General features: G+C 40.0%; 1 protein-coding gene across 1 annotated transcript in view; it reads right to left on the bottom strand.

Moving 5' to 3' along the window:
* Nucleotides 1–2,856: 2,856 nt before the first annotated feature.
* Nucleotides 2,857–24,325, bottom strand: part of Ppp4r4 (protein phosphatase 4 regulatory subunit 4) — a 91,386-nt gene continuing 69,917 nt past the window's right edge. Inside the window, exons 14-25 of the mRNA XM_051150869.1 lie at nt 23,341–23,523; nt 20,026–20,131; nt 18,333–18,480; nt 15,668–15,812; nt 14,757–14,798; nt 14,585–14,659; nt 13,035–13,104; nt 12,028–12,114; nt 11,085–11,178; nt 9,387–9,457; nt 6,143–6,290; nt 2,857–3,980 (exon numbers count right to left, since the gene is read on the bottom strand). Coding sequence (XP_051006826.1) covers nt 3,956–3,980; nt 6,143–6,290; nt 9,387–9,457; nt 11,085–11,178; nt 12,028–12,114; nt 13,035–13,104; nt 14,585–14,659; nt 14,757–14,798; nt 15,668–15,812; nt 18,333–18,480; nt 20,026–20,131; nt 23,341–23,523 — 1,194 coding nt within the window. The 3' untranslated portion in view covers nt 2,857–3,955. The remainder of the gene's footprint in view (nt 3,981–6,142; nt 6,291–9,386; nt 9,458–11,084; nt 11,179–12,027; nt 12,115–13,034; nt 13,105–14,584; nt 14,660–14,756; nt 14,799–15,667; nt 15,813–18,332; nt 18,481–20,025; nt 20,132–23,340; nt 23,524–24,325) is intronic.

Here is a 24,325-nt window from a genome sequence, read left to right as displayed (position 1 = left end):
TCCGTGCATTCTGTCCAGCATTTTGAACTTGCTCCTGAGAGCTTTTGCTGCCTGACTGAACGGGAAGGGCTATCCCTTTCTATGCTGCTCAGAGAGAGCAGTGGGTGTAGGTCAAGGCCTGTGACATGGATGGTCTCCTACAGGCGGGCTTTTCCCTCTCTAGTTCTCTCTCGTGCAAAATAAATGTTTTATTTTAGTTCATGCCAGAATTTCCCTCTCCTTTCTCTGTGTCTCCCCCCCCACCACCATCTCTCTCCTTCCTCCCCCCATCCCAACACTGGCAGGGGCCCACAACATAGCTCTGGCTAGCCTGGAATCCTATTAGACCAGGCTGCCCCTGCCTCCTGAGTGTTAGAATTAAAGGTGTGCAACGCCATATTCAGCTTTTTCTATGTGCTGTGGTATATTTTAATCACAGGAATTCTTTCTTTTATTTATTAAAATTAGCATAAAATCACAATAGTCAGTCCTATCACAACGTCTGGTTACTGACACCCACTCAGCTCTGTGATGACCTGTCACAGGGTTCCATCACAGGAACCACAGATCATCCAGCTCCGTGATTTTATTTTACAAGGAAGACAAACAGGGGCCAGAACAAGGGTCACATACTGATTTCCATGAGTGACAAGCACTTTTTCCTCTGTGCACTTTTTTCTTCAAAGGGTATATATGTGAACATATAAATACACATACCAACAATGACCTTTTTACAGTCTCAATTATATTCATCTTTTGCCAACAAATAGTTATGCCTTGCTCATTGCTTATTAAAGAAATATATTTGTAGGCCATTATAGTGTGGAGGGCCTAGACTATAACGTCCACTATACATGATGAATATTCTAAACCTTATACCTCAGTGGGAGGAGACCACTTGGCCAAGGTCACTCAGAGTGACCATGGAAAGCCAGTCCTGCCTTCTTATTCTAGTCCCAAGTCTTTGTTACTCTACCTTCTCTTTCTAAAGCATCTATCAGAGACTACTAAACTGTCCTTTGCCTCAGTCGCCCACTGTGGCTAAACAGAAGTAAGCATAGGCTTTATCGCAGTATGAAAGGAAAGCGAAGATAGCGTTGAAGTGTATTTCGACAGTCACTTTCTATCTTATAGAAATAAGACAGTGCTTTAGGAGTAAATGAGAGATTCTCTCTCTTTTTTTTTTTTTTTTTTTTCCTACTCCATTTAATTCAAGTGTCAAGTCCAGATTCGTGTTGAGGTTCTTGATCCATTTGGATTTGAGTTTTGGGTAGGGTGAGAAGGATCTAGTGTTTTTTTGCACCTAAGTATCCAGTTTGACCAGCAGCATTTGTTGACGATGCTGTTATTTCTCCACTGTGAATTTTTGACATCTCTGTAAAGAGTCATGTCCTTGCAGGAGTATGGGCTTGTCCCCAGGTCCTCATTCCTACGCCATGGTTCAGTGTGTCTGCCTACTATGTTATAGTGTGGCTTGAAAGCAATTCTTAAATGAGACCAGTTAGTCTAGACGTATCAGCTATGCTGACTAGATACTTACATCTGTATCAGCCAGCTAATATATAATCACACCTAAAGTTAACGTATTGATCAGTTCCTTGGTGACAAATCCAGAGTAGCTTGAGCAGGAATTAGTATCAACAGGCAGTCTAACCCAGGCTTCCTCACCTCAACCCTGACATTAATTCTCTCTTGTAGCCACTCCACAACATTAACAGATGCCCATTTAGGAACAGATCACCCTGGGGCCTAGAAAGAGAGACAGACAGAAAGAAGGCGGCTCTTCCTGGCATTCTTGGGTACATGTCTTCAGTTATTCAGGTGTGTTTGTGGGAAAACAGTAGAGAGAGAAATTTCATTTTTTACAAAGATTTATTTTATGTATATGGCTGTTTTGTTTGCATGTTCATCTGCACATCAGAAAAGGGTATCGGATCCCATAGGACTACAATTATAAATGGTTGTGAGCCACCATGTGGATACTGGAAGTTGGACTCAGGGCCAGAAAGAGGAATTTTAAAAGAGAGTTCTAGCACTTTTCTCATTTTTGAGAGATGCAATCTAGAAAAAGAAGCCTGTGGCTCTCCCATACTAAAATAAACACAGCCAAATACAGTGATAGGTAGGCCAGCACTGCCGCAGTTGAAGCAGAGCTCTCTCTGTCAACACACCTAGTTAGAGGGAGGTTAAGTCTTCTGATAATCTGGAGAGATGAGTAGGTCCAAGGTACTACTGGCCACTCGTTTGATTTTTAATCTTCCTGCATATCTGTCTCTGGATATAATTATAACAAAGATCCAAAATTTAGAAGGTTTTAATGCTTATGAAAAAATACTTCCAAAAATAACTTTGAATAACTGTTTTGAGAAGTTAATGCTTAAGCATTGACTTCCAACTCTATAAACAGTGGTGACTAGTCCCTGTCAGATCACTTTATTTCATCCCACATATACAACAGGAATATGAAATGCTTACAACTAAGTGTATTATTTAACAGTCAGATTGAAGCCCTCCATTGTATCTAACATAAATAGTCAATGCTGATATGTTGAACCAGAGTACTGAAAAAACTGGCGCAGCCTTGATGTCCCTTTATGAACAATGAGTTCTCTAGACCACAGCAGGTCCAATTCCACATCACTAATGCTAATAGAAGACAAACTAGTTAAACTGAATTTCCTTATGCAGGGCAGTCAAGTTTCCCATGGCTCCTGGACTTTCACTTCTGACCTGACTGTCCCTGATGAAGGGTGCTGAGTCCCTAAACAGTGCCCCAAAGAGGCCATTGGGAAGGAAAGGGACGGCAAAGAATGAAGAAGCAATAAGCAACTATCATTTGCAGGATACAATATGATCTGCTTACTCGCTGTTTAAAGATGAACTAACTGTCATTTCTTTATAGAGTAAGAACTGTAGGGAAAGTATTTCAAACTTTTCTCACAAGTGCAGGTATCTCATTATCCTCTGCTTTATTTTGAGCAAGCTCATTATCCATTTCACATTATAAAAAGTAACCACGCACACGTATGCATTCACAAATTAGATCCTCTTTATCATACACCAATATATCTTTTTAAAAAACAAGTATTTTCTGATATCAATATAGGTATATGCTGATTGCATTTGAAATAGAGAAGCTGACAATAGCTTCATACATTCTATCTCAGGAACCGACATTTCAAAGTTAAGGACAATATATGTTCCACAGGCAAATGTTGATGGAAGTATTAGCATCAGTATAAATGGGTGTTGTTGACATGGCAATGAGCATGATAGCTTGGAATAACAGCTGATTCAGACTAGAGTCATCATTTGAAATTAAGGACAGATACAATCTAAAATGTAAACAAAGCACTTATAAAAGAAATTCTAGGAGTCAAGGAAATCATCAACCTATCATTTTTAAGGTATTTGTAGCTAAAGTTTTCATGAATTTTTGCAGATTTTCATTGCCAAATCTAGGCTGGGGATGTCCAGGTGCTGATACCGTCACAGAATCCCAGGACCCACAGGACCACAGACAGCTCTTCAGTTTGACTTTTCTGCTTGGCTTAGAGAGCTCTGAGGAAATACAGTGCCTTCCTTACCTCCTGTATCCTTGCCCAAGTAGTTACTCAAGCAGAGTGTTCACTTAGACTGCTATGGACTTTCTAAATGCTACAACTTAGCATAACAGAAGCCAGTCTCTCACATGGAGAAGGGCACGTCTCTCGGGTCCCTCTCAAGGTCCGGAAGTCTGAGTGCACACCTCAGGTCAGAGCTCATTATATTGCATTGGAACACTGGGATTCAGAGCCCACTGTAAAACACATGCCACACCTCCTGGGGAATCTAATTCCAAATATGGTAAGTTTCACGTCAGCTGCAGGACGGGTCCCTTTTCCCTTCTGCATTTTAACAAGCCTGGCCATCGCTGTAGCTTTTTCCACCATCACAGTCTTCACTGACTGCTTGCCTCCTTCGCTGAGCAGTTGACTTAGGGATTGGACTTTCTGGATTTTCTGATTTAAAAAAAAAAGGGGGGGGGGAGGGATGAAGAGAAAGGAGAGAAGGGAAGAAAGAAAAGGCAAAAGAGACCAAAAAGAAAACATAAAACAATTATCCATATAAAGCAAATAAATATAAATATGCTACTCTGAGTAAACCTACAATATGAGAACTCTGATAGAGGAAAGTAATTACACATTAAAGATTATTCAGAATTACTTGTAGCTATCAAAGACATCCTGGGCACATTTAATGGCATCCACTTTAATTCACACAACTTTTCTTACATTTTTGATTTTGTATAATCATAAAGGAAACACACAGGCATATCAACTGTGCAGCCCTAGAGGACAAAAGCTGTACTGCACTCCTGTACTTCCTGCTTGTTAATACCACAGGTAGCATTTGGGAAAGCAGGTGAATGCACTGCACAGAATTCTTTAAGAAGTATAAACTGAGGTAACACTTTCTGCAGTTACTTCATAGGCTTATTTTACATAAAAAGGACTTTTTTCTTTCCAATTTTGTAAAAAGACTAGTGTAGATACCCACCACCAATCCAACCAATGGGCATGTTAGATCCATGTATAGATAGCCAGGAGCTGCATAAAGGAGCACCTGTGAACGCTGCTAGCAAGCCTTCCATCAGATCATTCAAAAAAAGGTGCAAACTGTTGTGAGTTACCATTTGTCTTTATTCTAGATTCATTCAGGAACTGTCAGTTATACAAGAAAAGAGGAAATTCAGTCTGCAAAAAGGAAAGATGTGCGCAGCAATGAAAGAACAGATGAAGTAACTGAAATAAAGGAAAGCTGCCCTAAAAAATGGCTCAGCAGTCTTTATTTTAAAAAATGAACCTAGTTTGATGATGCTACCATGTTAGGGGCAGAAGAAGAAGAGGGTGATAAAGATCTCAGGACATGGAACTGAGAGGCCTCTTAAATGATCTGTGGGCCAGACCTGCTGATTGACACTTGCGCAGAAGCCCAAGGGCCAGGCTCACCAATACACAGTGACCTCGCTCATACTGGATTTGGGTACATGGCTCCAGCTCAGAGTGCTGCAGACCACCAACCCATGCCACCTCTGCTCCCACGGCTCCTAAACAGCATTAAGTCTTTTGGCAAAAAGAATACTGTTCAAGTTGGCGCCACTATTCTGCAATATCTGAATCACCTGCTCCTATGGTTATTTTTCGAGCATTTGGTCCCACAGTGTTCTGAGCGCCATTCAATATCTTTACTATTGAACTCTGAGTGATATGGGGTCCATATATTTCTATTTGTGTATATTCAATGGCCACTCAGAATTTAAAATGAATTCTAATACAACCAGCTCCTAAAAGGGATCCATCCATACAAAGAAGAGTTTCTATAGAAAGATGTAGGTGAAAAAGTTTATTCAAAAACATCAACTAGGCACAGCGAGGTACACTTGTAATCTCAGCATTTGGGAGGCTGCAGCAAGAAGATCTCAAGTTCTAGGCCAGAGTGGGGTACGTGATGAGCCTCAAAAACAGAAAGGAAGGAAGGGGACGGGAGGCAGGGAGGGAGGGAGAAAAGAAAAGAGAGAGAGAAGGGAAACGCTCATGAATTTAGTGACGTACGCTCAAGAGGAAATCGGAAGCTTGCAGGTTCACTGTGACTTGAACATGTGCTCTGTACGTAAACAGAGAACGATGAAGCTGCAACTATGCCCTGGACATCCTTGGACTGCTACTGTGATGAACTTTAGGGTATCGTTCTTTTAAATGTTCAAAAAAAAATCAATTCAAACAAGATGCAAACAGCACACAGAGAGGAGCCATAGGGAAGAAAACAGGCCTTTCATATCTTTAAGTTCAAGTCTACAGATATTTTCAGCTCACTGAGCCTATGCTTCTGGGTTCCCTGCTGCTATGGTATTTCGAAGTGGCATCAGCTGTATCCACCTGTCTGTATACCAGGCGTACGATACTCCAGTTAGTTACCTAGACACCTAGCAGACAATGCCTTTGCCATATGTTACTATAAGACATCTTATACACACTAACACAGTGAAGGCTCTTACTGTAACTACCTCCATCTCTTAACATTACCTCACTGGAGACATTTTCAGTTCTGTGAAGTGTGGAGGTAGGAAGGGAGGTGCCCTGAGCCAAACGGCACACTTAGCAGCGGATCACTTGGTACTCACAAGGTAGCCTTCCGAGGCTGAGCATCTTTACTTCCACTACACTTTGGATCGGCTGTGTTACCTGCCCCACGAGAAGTACTGGGCAAGATAGGATTAGGAGAAAAGGAAGCCGGAACACTACTGGTACTGCGAGTCCGGAACGAGTCATCTGGAAATAACGTGGAGAGGCAGAGGTGTTGATACACTCAGATATGCTCAAGGAGAGAAGACTCCAGACCGGGTTTTTCTTCTCTCCTCAAGTCAGTATTATAAAGGTATAATTCATATACAGTAAAGGGTCCTGCATTAAGATCTGGCATATGTATAATCCACTGCCATTACCGCAGTCAAGATGTGAGAACATGCGACCGCCGAACGTCCCCTGGGCCCATCATAATCACTCCTCCTCCACCTGCTCCCTCTACAAATCACTGACTCTCCACTTGCTAAAGAATAGCTTGAATCTTTTAGGATTTTACATAAAAAAGACTCATACAGAATATGCTGTCTTACTTTTTTCACATGATCAGTATCATTCAAATTCATCTATATAGAAATATTAGTGCTTCGCAACTGGTGTTGTATGGATGGGCTAACATTGGTCCTAAATGTTCACTGACAGGCATTTAGATAATTCCAGTTATTGACCATGATAAATAAGACCACAATGAACATTTGTGTATAAATCTGTATGTGGCTATGTTTTAATATCTCTCAGTAAATGCTTAGAAACGGGGTTTTTTAATGTGTTTAACTTCAGATGAAATTGCCAAAGCATCTTTCTCCTTTGCTCCCCGCTCTGTGTATGGAAGTCTGAATAGTGCTCTTTATCCTTGAACTCAGTATTATAAACATTTGAATTTCAGACATGCTGCTGAGTATGTACAGCATCTTTTCTCACTGCCACTGCTTTGCTTTATTTTCTTTTGATACAGGGTCTCCTCGCCAAGGATGGGCTTGAACTCCTGATCCTCCTGCCTCCCACTCCCAAGTGCTAGGCTTGCAGGTATACACTGCTACGTTCCACTTTCTCACAGTTTTAAACTATACTTACCCAATCACTGGTGATACTAAGCATCTTTTCATACACTACATCTCTGCCTTCATTAAAAGTTCACGTTCAAATCTTTTGTCCTTTTAAGCCTAGCTGCCTCACCTCAGACGTCTCTGAACATTCTTGACATAAGTCCTTTTCCAATAAGGAACATCACGCCTATTCCTCCCAATCCAGGTCTTGACTTGTGTTTTTCTATGAACATATCTCAAAGCCCAGAGTTTTAAATTCTGGCACAGTCTAGTGTGTCACTACTTTTCTGCTATGGTTACTATAAATATCTATCTGCTCCAGAATTACAGACTTCCTTCCTTATCTTCTTCAAAAATTTGTAATTTTACCTTTTGTGCTTACATATACATTTTGAGTTAATTGTCTCTATGTAAGGTGAGGTATGAATTGAGGTTGAAGTTTGTGTTTTCTTAATATAAGTACCCAATTGATCTAGTGCCATTTTTGAATGTACCACCAGATATGGTAATGACATTATTAAACAACGCTCATGACCAAAGCACTTCTGATTTCTAGTGATAATTGTGGTCTACCATGTTGATTTCTGTATGTGGATATCAATGCTTTAATTATAGAAAGTTTCTTCTCTGGAAATGAAAACACTGTTTGCAAACTATCTGGTGTATATACACATAAGAATAAAATGAACATAATAAAAAGGAAAGCAGAATACCCAAAATAAGACTTAAAAGTAAAATATAACTAAATTCTTAAGATTTCAGACCCTCTGAAATTAAAGGTGACTATTACTTATTTTAAATTTTTATCAATCATTATTATAGCTCTCAATCAACATTTCCAGTATACAAAATTATAAAGATACATACAGCCACAAGTAATTTTTACTAACATATTCTAATTTTTTCTATGAATAATTCTGTCATCTTCTGTAAAATCCACAAGTCAGCAAACTATAAATTTTGAAACAAATGTCTGCCTGGGCCCTTAAGATGCTGTGGAAGACAGTCATGCTCAGCCAGCACGCAATGCCTAAGGCTGCTGTCACACTTCAACAGCAGAGCTGACTGGCTGTAACTAGCCCACAGTGGCCAGAACATTTATAACCTGGTCATTAAATGACTCTTCTGGCCCTTGGAACAAACTTCTAGGTACATAAAATGGTAAATCGATCTTGCTCAACTTGCTTACAAATTACTGGGAAATGTCTGTCTACACTTCAGCCAGCCCTGTCCTACTATTAGTCCTCCTCTCCTTACAAGTGTTATGTTCTGAGTCTTGATATAGTTTTAAAATATAGTATATGGTCAGGTATTTCCCCAGTTGCTGGGTTACAGTAGCACTAAAGTCCCATTAAGAGAAAACAATTGCTTTTTAGCCAAATGGAATCAACCTCAGGATGGAAGCATACCACTGTCTGCTCGACCACAAGTCAGGAAGCCATGCTTAAAGAGTCATGAGGAATAATTAGCCTTACATGAGATAATGTGGTCTTCTTCCCAGAATTCGCTCCCCTTAGGGCAATCCCTACAAGCCCCTCTGAGGTTCTGCTGGATCTGTCCAGTCCTGAGTCCTGGCTGAGAAAGGCATAACTTTTCTTTGATTTCTCTTGTCCCTTTCAGATGCTAGCCAGAGCCCAAGTGTGCTTTCTCTGGTACTTTGAACTTCCTTACTCTTTCTCGCTTGTCTGACATCCTGGCTTAATGCAGACTGCGTAGCCTTCTCTTTTGCCTTCTATATGTATTTCTCTTCTCCTAGCAGCTGCTAAGATTTACAGCTTGCCCGTCCTGTTGCTTTTTGGCCTCAACTTTCAAGTCTGTTTATACATTCTTTTATTAAATAATCTAAGAACCCAAAAAGGAAGTTCAGTTTCCCCAGTGACAGGAAAAGTTTAATTGCTTAAAGACTTCGATGAAGACACATATTTAAGAAAAACATCATATTAGGGGCTGGAGAGATGGCTCAGTGATTTAGAGCACTGGCTGCTGCTCTTCCAGAGGACCTGAGTTCAATTCCCAGCACCCACGTGGCAGCCCACAACTGTAACTCCTGTTACAGGAGATCACACACACGCACGCGCGCGCGCACAAGCGCACGCACAAGCAAAACACCAATGCACATGGAAAAAATTACTTTTTAAAAAGAGAAAAACATCATATCTAGAATTGGAAGCATACATTGTTTAAAGAAAGCAATACTGCATTAAAGTAGCCATTTTATTATGCTCATGTTGCTGCTTACCAGGTAGTGAGAGTGCAGCAGTCCTCAGCAGCCCTGAGACGGAAGGCGTGTGTGCTAAGGTAGAGGATTTGCTAGAAAAGAACGTGACCTATTAGAACCGAAAACCACAGTTTTCAATCTCAGTTACCTAATACTCGGGTTTTTAACTCTTGTTTGTAAATGCTCTCTTCTACTTCTTACAAAACATGCCTATTGTGTTTATTTATCTTTTGTTTTATATTCCATGCTTCAAAATACATACTTTTTCTACAGTTTAAAAGCATGTCCTCTGCTTCATCAGAATTGCAGATTTTCCTGATTCTGGGCAAAGCTTTCCTGGGCCTAGCTTGTCTTTAGTTACCATCCTTTTTTTACACCCTGAGAGCACTGCTGGCTAGGAAAATGCATGGATCTACAGATGATGTCAAAAGCTGGAGCCGAAAGTCTGGGATTAGTATAATTAACAACAGAAAAAAACATTTTTCTTCAACACGTTCTTTATCTTGAGAAACAATATTTTAAAGGCATTTGTGTTTTCCTTTTAACATAATATTTTTATTAATTGAGAATTTCATACAATGGTTTATTGTTTTGGTTTGGTTTGGTTTTGGTTTTTTGAGACCACATTTCTAGTGTGGCCCCAGTGTCCTGGAACTCTGTAGTCCAGGCCGGCCTCGAACTCAGAGATCTACCTGCCTTTGCCTCAATGTATTCTGGCCATATTTCCCCCTACACTCCTCCCAATAACTCTTCCTATATCCACCTCTACCTATCTCCCCACCCTCTCCCAACTTCATGTCCTCCTTCCTTTGTAAAAATAACCTACCAAGTACAATTTGTGCTATGCATATACTCAGAGGCATGGGCCGTCCACCAGAACAGAGGTGACCCACCAGGGGCCACGACCTCAGAGAGAAGAGGTTTGCTCCCCAGAAGCCATCATCTGTCAGGAGCTCCTTAGACAGCGGTAGGGACTTGTAATCTTGCAAAAAGGTCTTGTGCAGGCAACCTCATCTTTTCTTAAAACTACTTTGCTTTTCCAATGACCTACAGCTCTTAAATGCTATGTGCATGTAACATATAACAAATAATGGCAGTATAATGGTGCTTCTTCTCTTGGCCTATAAATGGAAAGCAACTACGTATCTCCTATCAGAACTCTGTTGTGACCGCCTCACGGGATGACATGCCCGTGGCTTCTCTACACGTAGAAACAATACAGTGCACATAAATGTGCAGCCTGGTGGCAAACAGAGTATGCTCACAACCATTTGGAAGCTGAGAGGTATGTACAGCATATTCCACCTTTCTCATAACTGATAGGAAGAATCAAGGATATTCTTGTGTGATGTCATGATAATAGTGCAAAGATAGGTATTTTTTAATACAAATAGCAAGCGCCTTCTTTTTTAGTATGATAATCTTTACAGAAGAAAGTGACAAATTGTTCGTCCACAAAAAATTCAAAATTAGGCTAGATGTGATGGTGCACGTCTGTAATCCCAGCACTCAGGGAGGCAGGGGCAGGTGGATCTCTGTGAGTTCGAGGCCAGCCTGGTCTACAAAGTGAGTCCAGGATAGCCAAGGCTACATAGAGAAACCCTGTCTCGAAAAAAATTCAAAATTAATTCCAATTATGGTGATGTAAATATCTTATGTAAATAAATATGTCCATAAAATTAAAACTTTAATTAAAAACAAACAGCTGACAGCACATACCTAACACACTTGTCTAAGTTGCCATATTTTGCATGAAAAGCTTGATTGTTAAAAGATTGGCTCCGAAACAATTTAGATTTCTTGATTTCTTTGCCTAGAGTAAAATGGAAAGAAAGACAATGCAATTTTCAGTATCTCTTAGCTATTCCAACCCCAAATTCCTCCTCAGACCCCACCATTTTCAGAAAAAGCCAGTTGTATCAAGTCTTCACTCTTCAATGTAAGCTGATTGGAGCAGCTCTCCTTCTAACTACCGATTAAAATAATTGAAAACTTACAGTAGGAAAGTGTGGCTGGACTGGCAGGAATAAAGATGCTCTACACAGGCATTTCCTTCCTACCCTTGGACCATCAAATAGTGAAACAATGGGCTTCCACAAACTAGAATGCCCCCAAGAATTTCATGCAGGGAGAAGAAAGAGGCTAAATTCTGGGAAGCAGAGGAGGAATTTTCTCTTAGAGATTTACAATCTCTAGAGAAGACAATGAGTCAATGATGGACAGGACTACACCTTAACCTTGACTCCTCAGATATGCATAATTATGACCCTATAAATAAATCTTAACCTTATAATAGGGCCCTGAGAAAGGACTTAGCAGTGAAGGAAGGGGTGTCACTGGATCTTTGCTCATCTTCCCAATGTAGCCACATTGAATAAATCTCCATGGCTTTTTGTTTTGTTTTGTTTTCACTATTGAAAAAGTAAATGAATAGATGCTCTAAAAACATATGCCTAATTTTTCTTTTTAAAAAAACATTTTATGAGCTGGACAGTGGTGGCACCCGTCTCTATCCCAGCATTCAGAAGGCAGAGGCAGGCTCATCTCTGTGAGTATGAGGTTAGCCTGGTCTACAGAGCAAGTTCCAGGACAACCAAGGCTACACAGAGAAAGTCTGGGTGGGGCTGCATTTTATGAACCGTAAAAGAGAATAATTTCTTACTCGTTGACGAAGTGCTAGAAGAGGGCCCAGGGACAGAAATGGGGATGTTCTTGGGTAAGCTCTGCGTTGGTATCCTGGAGTCTCTGCCTAAAATAGACTCTGTTTTAAGTTGTATAATGTCATCTGGCTCCTGTAAAATTCACCATCCCTACGACAACAGCACCATTTCCCAGCTGCGCTGACTTTATATATGTCCACTTCCGTCTCCGCTACTGCAGACCAACTTCCCAACCACTGACATGCAAATTAAGCTCCCCTTCCGGAGGCTCTGAGCCTGTCTCCTTTTATTATTTTTTATATATTCCTAATACCTATACCACATTAGCCAGCCAACTTTCAAACATAACTTTTTTTAATGTAAGAAAGTAAAGTAATTTTCCCTACCAAATTAAAGCTCAGCATAGTCTTTCAGGATACAAAGATACAAATGTTACTGTGGCACTGGTAGCCCAAAGGTCAAAAGAATGGACTCTACCTCTGGGTGGGGGTCAGCTCCTGAAGAGTTAATCTAGTTAGGCTAGTCAAGAACCTGGCTAAGCAACCGTCATACTTCAGGAAGGCAGATTTGCCTTGATAAAGAGATGGGAGGATTATCCCTTTAATGATACACTTTTTCTTCCCAGCTTCCTGACTTCTGTGCAGTTGCTTACAGAGGCACACAACTTCAAAAGTCTGCTTTCTCTGATGCCTTTCTCAGCGTGCCTTCCTAACGCTTTGGGCTTCACTCTTCCTCTAAAGCCCCCCTTCCGCCATATGGCCTCCTGTACACCTTACGGTTGACCTTCCACCCCAGCTTAACTCAAAAGGCATGGCTTTTTCTATTTCTTCTCCATGTTCCTCCTCAAGGCAGCTACCTAGATTAACAGCTGGCTTGCCCCAGGTTTTTCTTTCAAGCACTGCGTGTACTCTTAAACTACTGTATTAAAAAGATGCCCAAGACGGGTCCCCGACTCCCGGCTGTCTGCCGCCCACTCTGTAACCACGTGGGGACACACGGAACCACTCACGCCTCTTCTCAAAGCTTTTGTCACTGGGAGTCCTCCCGTCGTTCTGATGCTTCTCCTTCTCAAGCTGCTCCTGTTGGGACACAGTGCTGTGTGAAAGGTGCAGCTTGGGAGTTTAATCCCAGCATGATTCTCACTTTAGAGATACAAATATACCTTACCCAAAAAAAAAAAAAAAAAAAAATGCCTTTTTAAAAATGGGTTTTTGCCTTTGGTATTCATGTTTTAAGAATTTGGAGTTTTGTTTTGTTTCTGTGGCCTTTTTACATCACAGAATATTGCCCTGTCTTAAAAAACTAAAGCCAAAACCAAACCAAACAAAGAGGACTTTGGGGCTGGAGAAATGACTCAGTGACTAAAATACTTGCTACCTTTACAGTAGTTCCCAACACCCACAGTGGTTGTGACACTACCTACAACTCTAGCTCCAGGGGATCCAAGCCTTCTTCTGGCCTCCAAGGAAAATCACACTTACACACACAAACACACACACACACACACACACACACACACACACACACACACACACAAATAAAGTAAATCTTAAAAAATAAAATGAACACCAAAATTAAAACTTTTTCTAAAGACTTAAAAATCAAGAGAAGGCAGATTTCAAGAAAATATTCACAATTCAAGCATGTGACAAAAGACCTCCTAATAATAATGTGAACAATCTACTTTAAAACCTCAAAATGGACTTTATAAAAATGAGATATTATGGCCAATAAACAAATAAAAAGCTGCTTAGTATTGCTGGCATCATGGATATGTAATTTAAAGCCACACAAATTCTAGAAAATATGATCACTCTAATGGCAAGAAGCTAACTCAGTGGGTACTGAGGAAGGATACTGAGGATGGATTCTGAGGATGGATGTTGGGATGGATGCTGAGGATGGATGTCGGGATGGATACTGAGGATATATATTGGGGAGGGATACTGAGGATATATGTTGAGGATGGATATGGAGGATATACGTTGGGGATGGATACTGAGGATGGATGTTGGGGGTGGATACTGAGGATATATGTTGGGGATCGATGCTAGATAGGGATGTTGGAAATGGATGCTGAGGATGGATGCTAGGGATGGATGCTCAGGATGGATGCTGGGTATGGATTCTGAGGGACAGGTGGGAATGGTTCAATTAGGACAGAGTATATGTGGGTACTTATAAGGCAGTTTCACTTAAGAAACTCACTTTGGCTGGGCAGTGGCAGTACATGCCTTTAATCCTAGCACTTGGGAGGCAGAGGCAGGTGGATCTCTATGAGTTCAAGGCAGGACAGCCAGGGTGACACAGAGAAACCTGGTCTCAAAAAACCAAAAAAATATACATAAAAGAAAAAAGAAACTCACTTTGCTTAAATGCTCTCACTTAATTTTTCTTCCAATTTATAAAAGATAAAACTTCAGAAAATCAAGACTTTTCTTCAGTCTTTTAGGAAATAGGGAACAACAATGGAAAATTGCAATAAATTAGTTTTAGGTTTACTAACGAAGTTTAGCTAATGCTGGTCAGAAAGGAGTGTATGCGTGGAAAATAACATACCATTTCCAAAAACAGCAGTTCTTCTCTTTCTTTCTCTTGATCCAACAAATCTTTCTCATAATTTTTTTTCTGAAACTGTTTAAAATTTAAAATGACACTGTCATTATTAGTGAAAAACTTCAGCTGACTATAAATATCTCTTTACCATAAGGCAGCGAAAGAGTGTACTTACCATATCCATAGACATTTCCATCCTGTCCAACTCTAATACTGTCTACAAGGAAAGTGTTTAGAAATTATAGCTGATTCAACAGTAATGAAATGCAACCAATTATTTGTCAAAAAAAAATGGTGTTCAAAGAGAAGGATTTGCACCATAAATATTAATAAACTAGTCTTTCACTACCAATACATATTCAAAAATGTATTCCAAAATTATACCCACTGATTATCTTTTTATTGAGATTATAACAGCATCAGTTATATATTAAGTGTAGCTCTTGAAAACTGAAGCATTTTAAGGTTTGATCTCACAAACCCAATTTTTTTTTTTATTATTTTAGCCTTCCAACATTTCCAAATAACCCACATAACAGGCCCTCATGTCAGAGCAAAAGCTCACAGCATGAAGTCGGGATGTTTGGAGAGATGTGCATGGGGTGGGGCCAGCTCTCCATGGTGGGGGCTCCGCTACCTATTAGCATGTTCTCAAGGAGCCAGTGCTTCCAGCTCTAGCCCCTTTTCAAAGTCAAACAGATGACTGCATTCGCTCTGAGCGGGCTTCCCACACGCTTCTTGAAAACATGACTTCTCACATTTTACTGTCAGTTTTACTGGATTGGGATCACTTATAAATGAAGCCTAGGGAATCAGGTACTGGCTATCATTTGCGCTAGGTTTACAAATACCTCTCAGGTGCTCAGCCCTCCCACAGGGAATTCATATTGCAGGTAACAAAAACTGGCTACCCTTTAGAAATGGCCTTTGAAGGAACTGGTTGCCCAGCAGTCACAAACACAGCCTGCCATTTATTCATTCTTACCATGCTTGCAAAGGCTGTTACCCTATCAAGCTGAGGTGGGGAAGCTGAGGTTAACACTGCCATGCGGTGAAACACATTGTCTCAGCAGGAGAGACACTTACTTTTTTCACAATAGCCAGGACATCTTTATCCTTTTCTTGACACAGGAGCTTTCTCACACACATTTCCAACTGCTGGAGGAGATGCATGTCTGCAGGAATCTTCAGAGCTGATTTCACTTTGGGCAGCAGGTAGCAGAGCTTCATTCTGTAGTCAGAGCAAGTTTAATAACTAAGAGTAACAGGAGTGTGCCACTGAAAAAGGGCACGCTTTAGAGAACCTCAGAGTTCATCTGCCCATGCAACAAGTATGTGTAGAGCGCCTGTTTTTTATACAGCATTCATTATTTTGGAAGGACACAATATTGAATCAAACCAACAAAATCCTCTGTTTCTCGGGGGCTTGCAGTATTGTATGGGCATGAAAGACAGAATGCATGGATAGAGAAAATGTCTCCCAGGAAGTGGTGAGTTGGTCTGGAAGGTGGTGCTAGGGAAGTCAGTGATGTTTTCACTGAATGGATGATATTTAAGGAAAGACAAAGAAAATCAGGGAGCAGGTCATTCAAGTGTTTGAAAAAGCATTATGGCCAACACGGAGGACTTGCCTAGTGATACTCTGAATTAGCAAACTAGCCTTGAGGTAAAATATAGCAAACACGAGCTTAGTAGGAGACCTCGGTGGTGACAAGGACCCAGCCCATGGAGGGCCCTATGGGCCATTATATGGAGCCTGGCTTCTATTTCAAATGCAATGGAAGGTATGAGCAGAGGAGTAAAGTAATCAACTTTCCTAATTATCATATGATGTTTTGAGATTAGACCATAAGTGGTTAAGGAGGGAAGAGAAGCAGTAGAGAAACCTCAAGCAAGAGCCTATATGGCACTTTAGGGCAGAGGAAGCAACAGAGGTTCCCAGAAAGATGTCTGCACTTTGCATGTCTTTTGTGAGCAGCAGAGTGGCCTCAGGGACTGCAGATGGGTTAGGTTCTGGCCTGGGCAGTGTGAAGATGCAGACAACTGCAGAAGGAAAAGACGCAGACAAAGCCAACTCAGCATGAATGCTAGACAGATCAAGTCTGGGATGCCCATTGGATATTCAATGGGAATTACAAATCTGCAGCTGGCTCTGTAAGCCTGCTGTCCATGTAGATGTTCCTGTAAGAGATTAAGGCAGGAATACATGAAGATGATAGTTTAAGCAGTATAATAAGGGCAGTAAGAGGAGAGGAGAAATGGGAAGCATAAGGCATCACCACTGCCTAGAGCAGCTGGGCAAAGAAGAAGCAAGGAGGCTACAGAATGCCAGGGAGGTGAGCAGAGACCCAAGAGTAAAGAGCAGCTTCCAGGGAAGGAAGGCTGCCAGTGAGATGCTCTGCCTCTCTTTAGGCTGGTTCTGGGAGGGATGCTAGGCAGTTGTCTGTCTCACAGCTGCTGGAGTCATCCGCTCATCATGTGCTCTCCAGGTTAATGCTTTGCAATTCTTTGGCAAACCTTGAGACAGCCAAGTCCCATGACAAGGGTCGCCGGGATGATGTCTCTGCAGACCTTCACCGAGAGCTTTTCCTACATGGCAGCCCTGGATTCTGTGCATCTGAAGAGGTGAAGAAGCTCTTCTCTGAGATTCTCAATGCTGCACCAATGGCCCCCATCTCATTCACTGCTCAGCAAGGATGCTAGGGACACTAGCTAAGAACCCTCCGGGCCCCTCTGGAGAAAAGGCTCCGCTAAATACCAACAGGATTTTCCCAGGCTTGATGGTGTCTAAACTCAGTAAATCAAATGTTAAAATACTCACTTGAGAAGCACATAAAGCATTAATCACTCTTTATTACCCAAAGCATATCTAGAAAACACAGACTCATGGGCCCACAGATTAAGAATTTCCTGAAATTAGGAACTACAGCTTTTAATAAGCAATACTTTTAAGGCTCTTATCATATTATAATATTTACTCAGTCAGCCTGGTAGGCTGGCTTTGACTTGTGCTTGCTCAACCTGGCAGGACAAAAGATGTGAGATACCAATTAAGGCAGTGAGATTTTATCCCATGACTATTACTAACCAGGCTATGAAGCCAACTGAGATGCCCATCAAAAGACAACTGAGTAAGGAAAATAAGGTACATACGCACACTGAAATGTTACTCAATTCTAACAAAGAATAGAACCCTGCCACAACACAGATCAACCAGGAAAGCATTACATAAAGTGAAATAAGCCAGGCACAGAAAGATAATCATTGCATGTTCCTACTTAGATGTGGACGCTAAAACAGTGGATAGTGGAATGGTGGCATGAGCAAGTAGAAGGGTGGCTGGAAGAAGGGAGGCAAAAGGTACCAAAATTCAGTCGATGTAGGAGGAATATCTTGTAGTTTTTGCAACACAGTGGGTGATAACAGTTCATAGCAGCTCATTATATATTTTATAAATACCTAGAAGACCAGTGTGAAGGCTCTGGACATATAAAAATAACAAATGTTTGAAGAAATGAAAACACTAACCACCCTGATTTAATTGATATATGTAATATCCATATTATTAAATTATCATGCTATATTCCATAAATGTGTGACTGTCAACCTCCAGCAGTAACTACCAAGACTCTGAGAGTAAGCATCAATTCCTTGCTTGGTTTAATTAACTAAGAAACAGGGTCTGCAAACATTTACCACAGTGGACATACGAGAAATGCAGCGTTTTCAAACCTTGCAGAGTGATACATACCTCACATTTGCTACTGGGTCATGGGTTAGTTCAATAACAGGTAGAAAGAAATATTTGCAGAAAAATGATCTGGAAAAGATCTCTATGATAAATTCACAGGTATCCAAAAAACGAAGTCTATTCCAATAGCTTTTTCCTTGGCCCAACTCTACAAACAACAAAAATACCACAACCTCATATTTCCTACATGAAATTATAGATTCCAAAGCCAAACACCAAAAAGTATGCAAAGTTTCATTCTATCTGCAATTTATTTAACAAATAGGCAAGAGAAAAATAGCCATTTTATACCCTCGATTTGTAGACTATAATATTTACATGTCAAAAACTAGTAAAGGTTTATTAATACTGCATAAAATTCAGTAAGCACTGATGGATGGACTGTGATGCCTGAGTGACTAGGACCTCTGTGTTTGACCACTGCCTACATGCTGAGGACTCCGCAGACAGAATCTTTTTAAATCTGAAAACAATAAGATGGTATGCACACACTTAAACCAACTCAAATGCAGTCTACAAACCCTCCAAGTCTAAAACTAACTTACTATTCTCTTTTTATTTCCTTAAGTGTCTGGTGTGGGTAATGTCATACTGATAGTACTTTAAATCATTATTTAAAGCATAATTTTCTCATTTTTACATAAATGAGAAGGCAAAGTTCTTTTTTTTTAAGTGCATCAACTTCACCCATCCTGTGTTTCTTTTCAAGATTTATTTATTTATTGTGTATACAGCATTCTGCCTACACACCAGAAGAGAGCACCAGGTCTCGTTATAGATGGTTGTGAGCCACCATGTGGTTGTTGGGATGTGAACTCATGACCTTTGGAAGAGCCATCTCTCCAGCCCCCAAGAAGGCAAAGTTCTTAATACTTAAAACCAAACAGAATCTTTTAAAATGAAACTTACTCTAAATGTAAGTCCCTACTAACGCAAAATGAAAAAAGAACTAAAAAAAAAAAAAAAAAAACCATGAAATAAAAAATCAAAATATACTGAGCATAATTTTTCTTAAATAAAATTTCACAAAAGTATTTTTCCCTGAAGTGGTGGTTTGTGGTTAAAATGGAAATTTGAATAGTCAGAAAGTCCTCTTCTTTGTCTATGCTAGGCAATAGTCTTGTTAAAAAGCATTTAAGCATAACTGTAGTCAATCAAAGCCAGGTAACTAACTAATTAACTCACTAAACAAATGTATATATTTGCTACCAGAATTAACACTTTAAAGATTTTACTATGATTTTTATCTCCTAACAAATAACAATAAATTTGCATGTGTTAACCTACTTCCTAAATCATTATGGGTCACTAGATTCACATTAATATGTCATGTCAATACCATTCAAGAAAAAAATTATAAGCCCACATTTTGTTCACTCAATTAATACTGTGTACAGTATTATATATTACTATATTTTAAAATATTCTATTTATGCTTTAGTTCCAAATGCTATTTAATCAAGGTAGGAATTAAGTCTTTCAACATGTTTATATATTTTAATTTCTCAAGTGTTACAATTCACAAAATAAAGTTCCAGTTAAATACTATTTTCATCTATGAAATTTACAAAATTCAAATAAAAGTACACACAAGATATTTACCACCATCAGCCTAATTTATCTCTAAAAACTGACATACAATGCTTTGAAGATGTAATTAAGGTTGACTCTTTTCCCTAAAATTATTACTTACGTTCAATTAATTTCTGAATGACTTCATGTCTCTGCTCTTGTTTACGATTGTATCGTAGAAAAATGCATAGAGTTCGTGCAGCTGCTCTTTGGACAGGTAAGACATTCTTAAAGAAATGAAACAGAAAAGACAATCACACTACCCTAAGATACAGACCCAACAATCAGCCCCCATCAAATCAAAACCAAGCTCTTGGCCAAATGAGAAGAGTTCACTACCTTTCTAGCCCTTCTTCAGGGATCTCTATTACCCAAAGTTAATGTCAGTCCAGTAAAGAAGATATCTTATCACAAGCTAGTTCAATTTCATAGTCACATCCAAATCATCCATGTCTGACTGTAATCTCCTTCACTCAATTTAAATGGCATGCTCCTCAGGCACCCATCCTTTCAGCCAGCAGAGTATTAATTATTTCTACATAGTCAACAAACATTTCCAGGAGCAAGCCGCATGTCAGTCACATCACCAAAACTGTGCTACTTCTAAAACAGAAGTTTAGATATCCATGCTCGGATACACTGCTGAAGAATTTAGGGGCTGGACCTGGAGACTAAATATCTGTGCCCAGGAGGTGCAGTGCTATTCACTGTCCAGGGCTGAGGAAGCTCCGTTTCCTATGCCTACCTAAAAGCTGTCACAGTTGTCAACGCAGAGGTAAAGGTCCCAGAATGCCACACAAGGGTGTTTATATTAGAGAGTGGCATAAGGCAGAGCAGAAGGGCAGCATTACCAATATTCCTAATCCTCTGTCCTCCCCGTAACACCTTAAAGGAAAACCTCTACGCCAAGTGTACTGTCCATTGCATGTCATGTTCATGTATGTCATGTACACCATCCTGTCTTACTCAATAACATTACAATATCCATCACCTAAAATCCAGACTACCATAGTGGGAATCTCTACAGCTGTGTAGTGTCGAGACAGTGGTGCTGGCTGACTTCATCCATTCTACTGGGCACTATGCTGTGTGATATTGTTAACTGTTAGATACAAAAGGAAGGTTCAGAACTGAAAATTTAAGAGCTATGCAGAATCAGAAATACAATAGACCTTAAATGAATTTCAGAGAGTGGACTAAATAAAAGCCCATCCCTCTCTTCTTTAATTTGGTATCGTTTGACAGAGTTTCAAATGCATATGTACAAGATGTGTGAAAATATGCTTAATTTATGCCTCATGTAATCTACTTTATAATGCAAAGCAAATATTCATTTGAGACAGAGATCACTGGTAAGGGCCTCAGAACATCATCCTTGAGTTGTCCTCTGACTATTACACGTGTGTTGTTGTACCCATATGCCCTCATACATACACACACTTGCATATAAATTAAATAAATAAATATAAAAGTGACAATGAGTTATTATTGTCAAATCACTTTTTAAGATTACTATGTCTATAGCATAGTCTTTGATTCCTCAGATTTCTATTGCTATGTGTGATGAGCTTGTTGGTGGTGGGTAATATAGTGCACTTCTCATTTTTTAAAGCTGAATAATACCAATAATATATTTCCCCCTTTCTAAATCTTTGAAGCTAAAACTTATTTTGAATTTTAGAGATGACTCTTGGATCCCTCATTTCCCTTTTATGAAAAGTTAAGATACTTCTGTTCATCAAAGAATCTCTTCATGGAGATGGCTTCAAATGTGGCAAACCAGCCACTGAGCAAAATGTCCTCTTTTCTGTCACAGACAGAATTCTTCCTAAAAATGGACAAGCTTGGATGCAGGCAGAGTCAACGGCCACACTCTGCCAAGACAGGGTAAGCAAGTCCTTAGTAGTTCCTGCCTCACAAATAATATCTGTCAGATATATTGGGCCAGAAGGCTGAAGACAATGCTCCAATGTTATGGAGATTTTTGGGTGACTGCTCATGCAGCAAACTGTCTCTGTCACTTTATCATTTGGGAAGCTACTAACCTGCTCTCCATGTATATCAGGTAATTAATTTTACTCCTTCTCAAGTCTCTGATGGTTGAAGACCAGATGGTTTAGTCTTATAATTAAGCTTAGTTTTTTAGGGGTTAAGATGTTTTTAGGTCTAGATAGATGGTATAAGTTGATAGAGATGAGATATGATAGATATTGATTTTCATTCAGAAATTTAGACCCAAACAAGATAGGAAAGATGTTTACCTCAAGTTTGCCAAATACAAGTGACCAAATCACTATGAATGTAACATTTATATAATTCCTGATTGTTTCATGGTTCTTCTTGCTGTATGTAGTTTATCTTATTTATATATAATAATATAAATGCATATGTAAAAAAGAATATAATAAAAAAAGAAAAAAATTTTATAAAGAAACTAATTAACAAAAAGATACTTTATTCCAATTAAAAATAGAAACAAATCAAAGGTTTTTGTTTGTTTGTTTGTTTCGCCTTGCACAGAATATTGAACCTATGACCTTTTTATCCGCAGTAGCTGCAGCTTAAAAAAACAAACACACAAAAAACTTGAATAGGATGCCATCATGTATGTACAGTGGATGGTAGTCAAAACAGTCCTCTCTGGAAGTTTTCACAAAAGGTGAACAACTTCATGAGCTTCTAATACAGCTGTATGGAGAGCAGGTTGTTACTCCTCATCCTTGAGCCAAGGGCTATCTACACTAAGGCTTCCACGCTTTCAGTGCAACTGTCCAAAGACACTGTAAAAGGAGCAGTTCTCAGACTAAGAGGGACCTCTGGGGAGATGCTGACCTATGGGTGCATCAGAGAAACAGAACAGAAGCTCTTCTGCAGTTGACATTACTGAGTCCTGTCAACCTTTCTCCCCATAAGAATTGTAACAAGTCCGAGGAAAGGCGTGGGAGATGTAGCTCAGTAGGTTGAGTATTTGCCTAGCATGCATGCGACCATAAGTTCAATCCCCAGCACCACATAAACGAAGTATGTTGCCACACACCTATAATTCTAGCATTGGGAAGATAGAGGCAGGAGGGCCAAAGGTTCAATGTCATCTTCAGCTCAGTAATAATAATCGGATGGCAGACTGAACTATCCATATACTGCTTCTTAAAACACCACAATAGTCTGATGTGAGCTATCCACAGCCCTCTGGCAGTGGGCAAAGAATATTCATAAAATAAATCCTGCTAACACCTCCCTACAGCTTACTGGTGTAAGACTAAAGGGCAAATCAAAGAAGCAGAGGAGACTTGACTCCCCTCCTGGGGGACCTGAGGAAATGCTACCCTTCCACGCTGATAGGAATTGATATTCTTGTGCCTTGAAAAGGTAAAGAATTCAGTAATGACAAAATTATCCCCCATTTCAAAACAATCAGGGGAAATTCAGGGCTCACATTTGTCATCATGATGGTGAACATTCTTTGTAAGAAACGGTAATAAATCTGGTCGCTAGATATGATGTGAGGCAGACAGGCATATTTCTGTAGCAGCTTCTCATGGGTCCTCCACTTCAGAGAGGCTGCAGCTCGCTGCTCAGCAGCCGTAAGTGCAGGAATCAAGTCTGGCAGGGAGGACATCTGGAAAGAGACACAAGGAAAGAGCTAGTGGGGACTCAGTCCTCAACTACAATCTGTAGTATAAACATACACCAGGGAAAGACTTTGGAGTTTAGAAGGCATCTCAGTTGAAACTGGGAGGTAATTGTCAGGCAGAATCAGACGTTTAAAACAAAGCTTGAATAAGATTTGTGGTACCAGAAAATAAAATCTTTTAGGTCTGGACTTACTATTCTTTCTATCAAGTTGATTATCAGGTTGTTTACCAGGGTAACTATTCTAACTTGCACAAAATTCCTTACATTTCACTCTAGGCAAGCTTAACCTCCTAATTCCTACCCTTTGTCTTATTTGTTAACTTATACTAGTCATTAATACTGAAAATATGAGTCCTTTCTCTAATAATGGGACAGAAAATGAGAGCTTAAGAGGTTTCCAATTAACTGTCAGTTATCCCATGGTAATGCTGCCAAATATGGCTGAGCACTAGGAAGCAACCCGCCTTTCCTTGTTATAGCATAACTAATTTGGGTTCATACACATTTATTTTTACTGTTTGCGTGCGTGTGTGTAGTAATGTGGTGGTGCACTGGAGTGCAGTGTCAAAGGAGGGCCATAAGAAAATATTAGGTTCTTTTGGAGACAAGTTACTGGTGACTGTGCAATGTCTCAAAAATAAACCCAGGTCCTTATAAGATGAGTAGAGCTCTTAGCTGCTAAGCCATCTCTCTAGACCCCTCATGTAAAATTTAAAGCCAGCTGGGGATGTACTACCTGCCATCCTGGCTCCTGACAAATGCACAGAGGGTGGGCCACTGGCCAA

This window comes from Acomys russatus, chromosome 1, assembly GCF_903995435.1.
Source record: "Acomys russatus chromosome 1, mAcoRus1.1, whole genome shotgun sequence".
NCBI lineage: Eukaryota > Metazoa > Chordata > Mammalia > Rodentia > Muridae > Acomys > Acomys russatus.
Note: the sequence above shows the minus strand (reverse complement) of the source record. Positions and strands in the feature narration are given on the sequence as shown.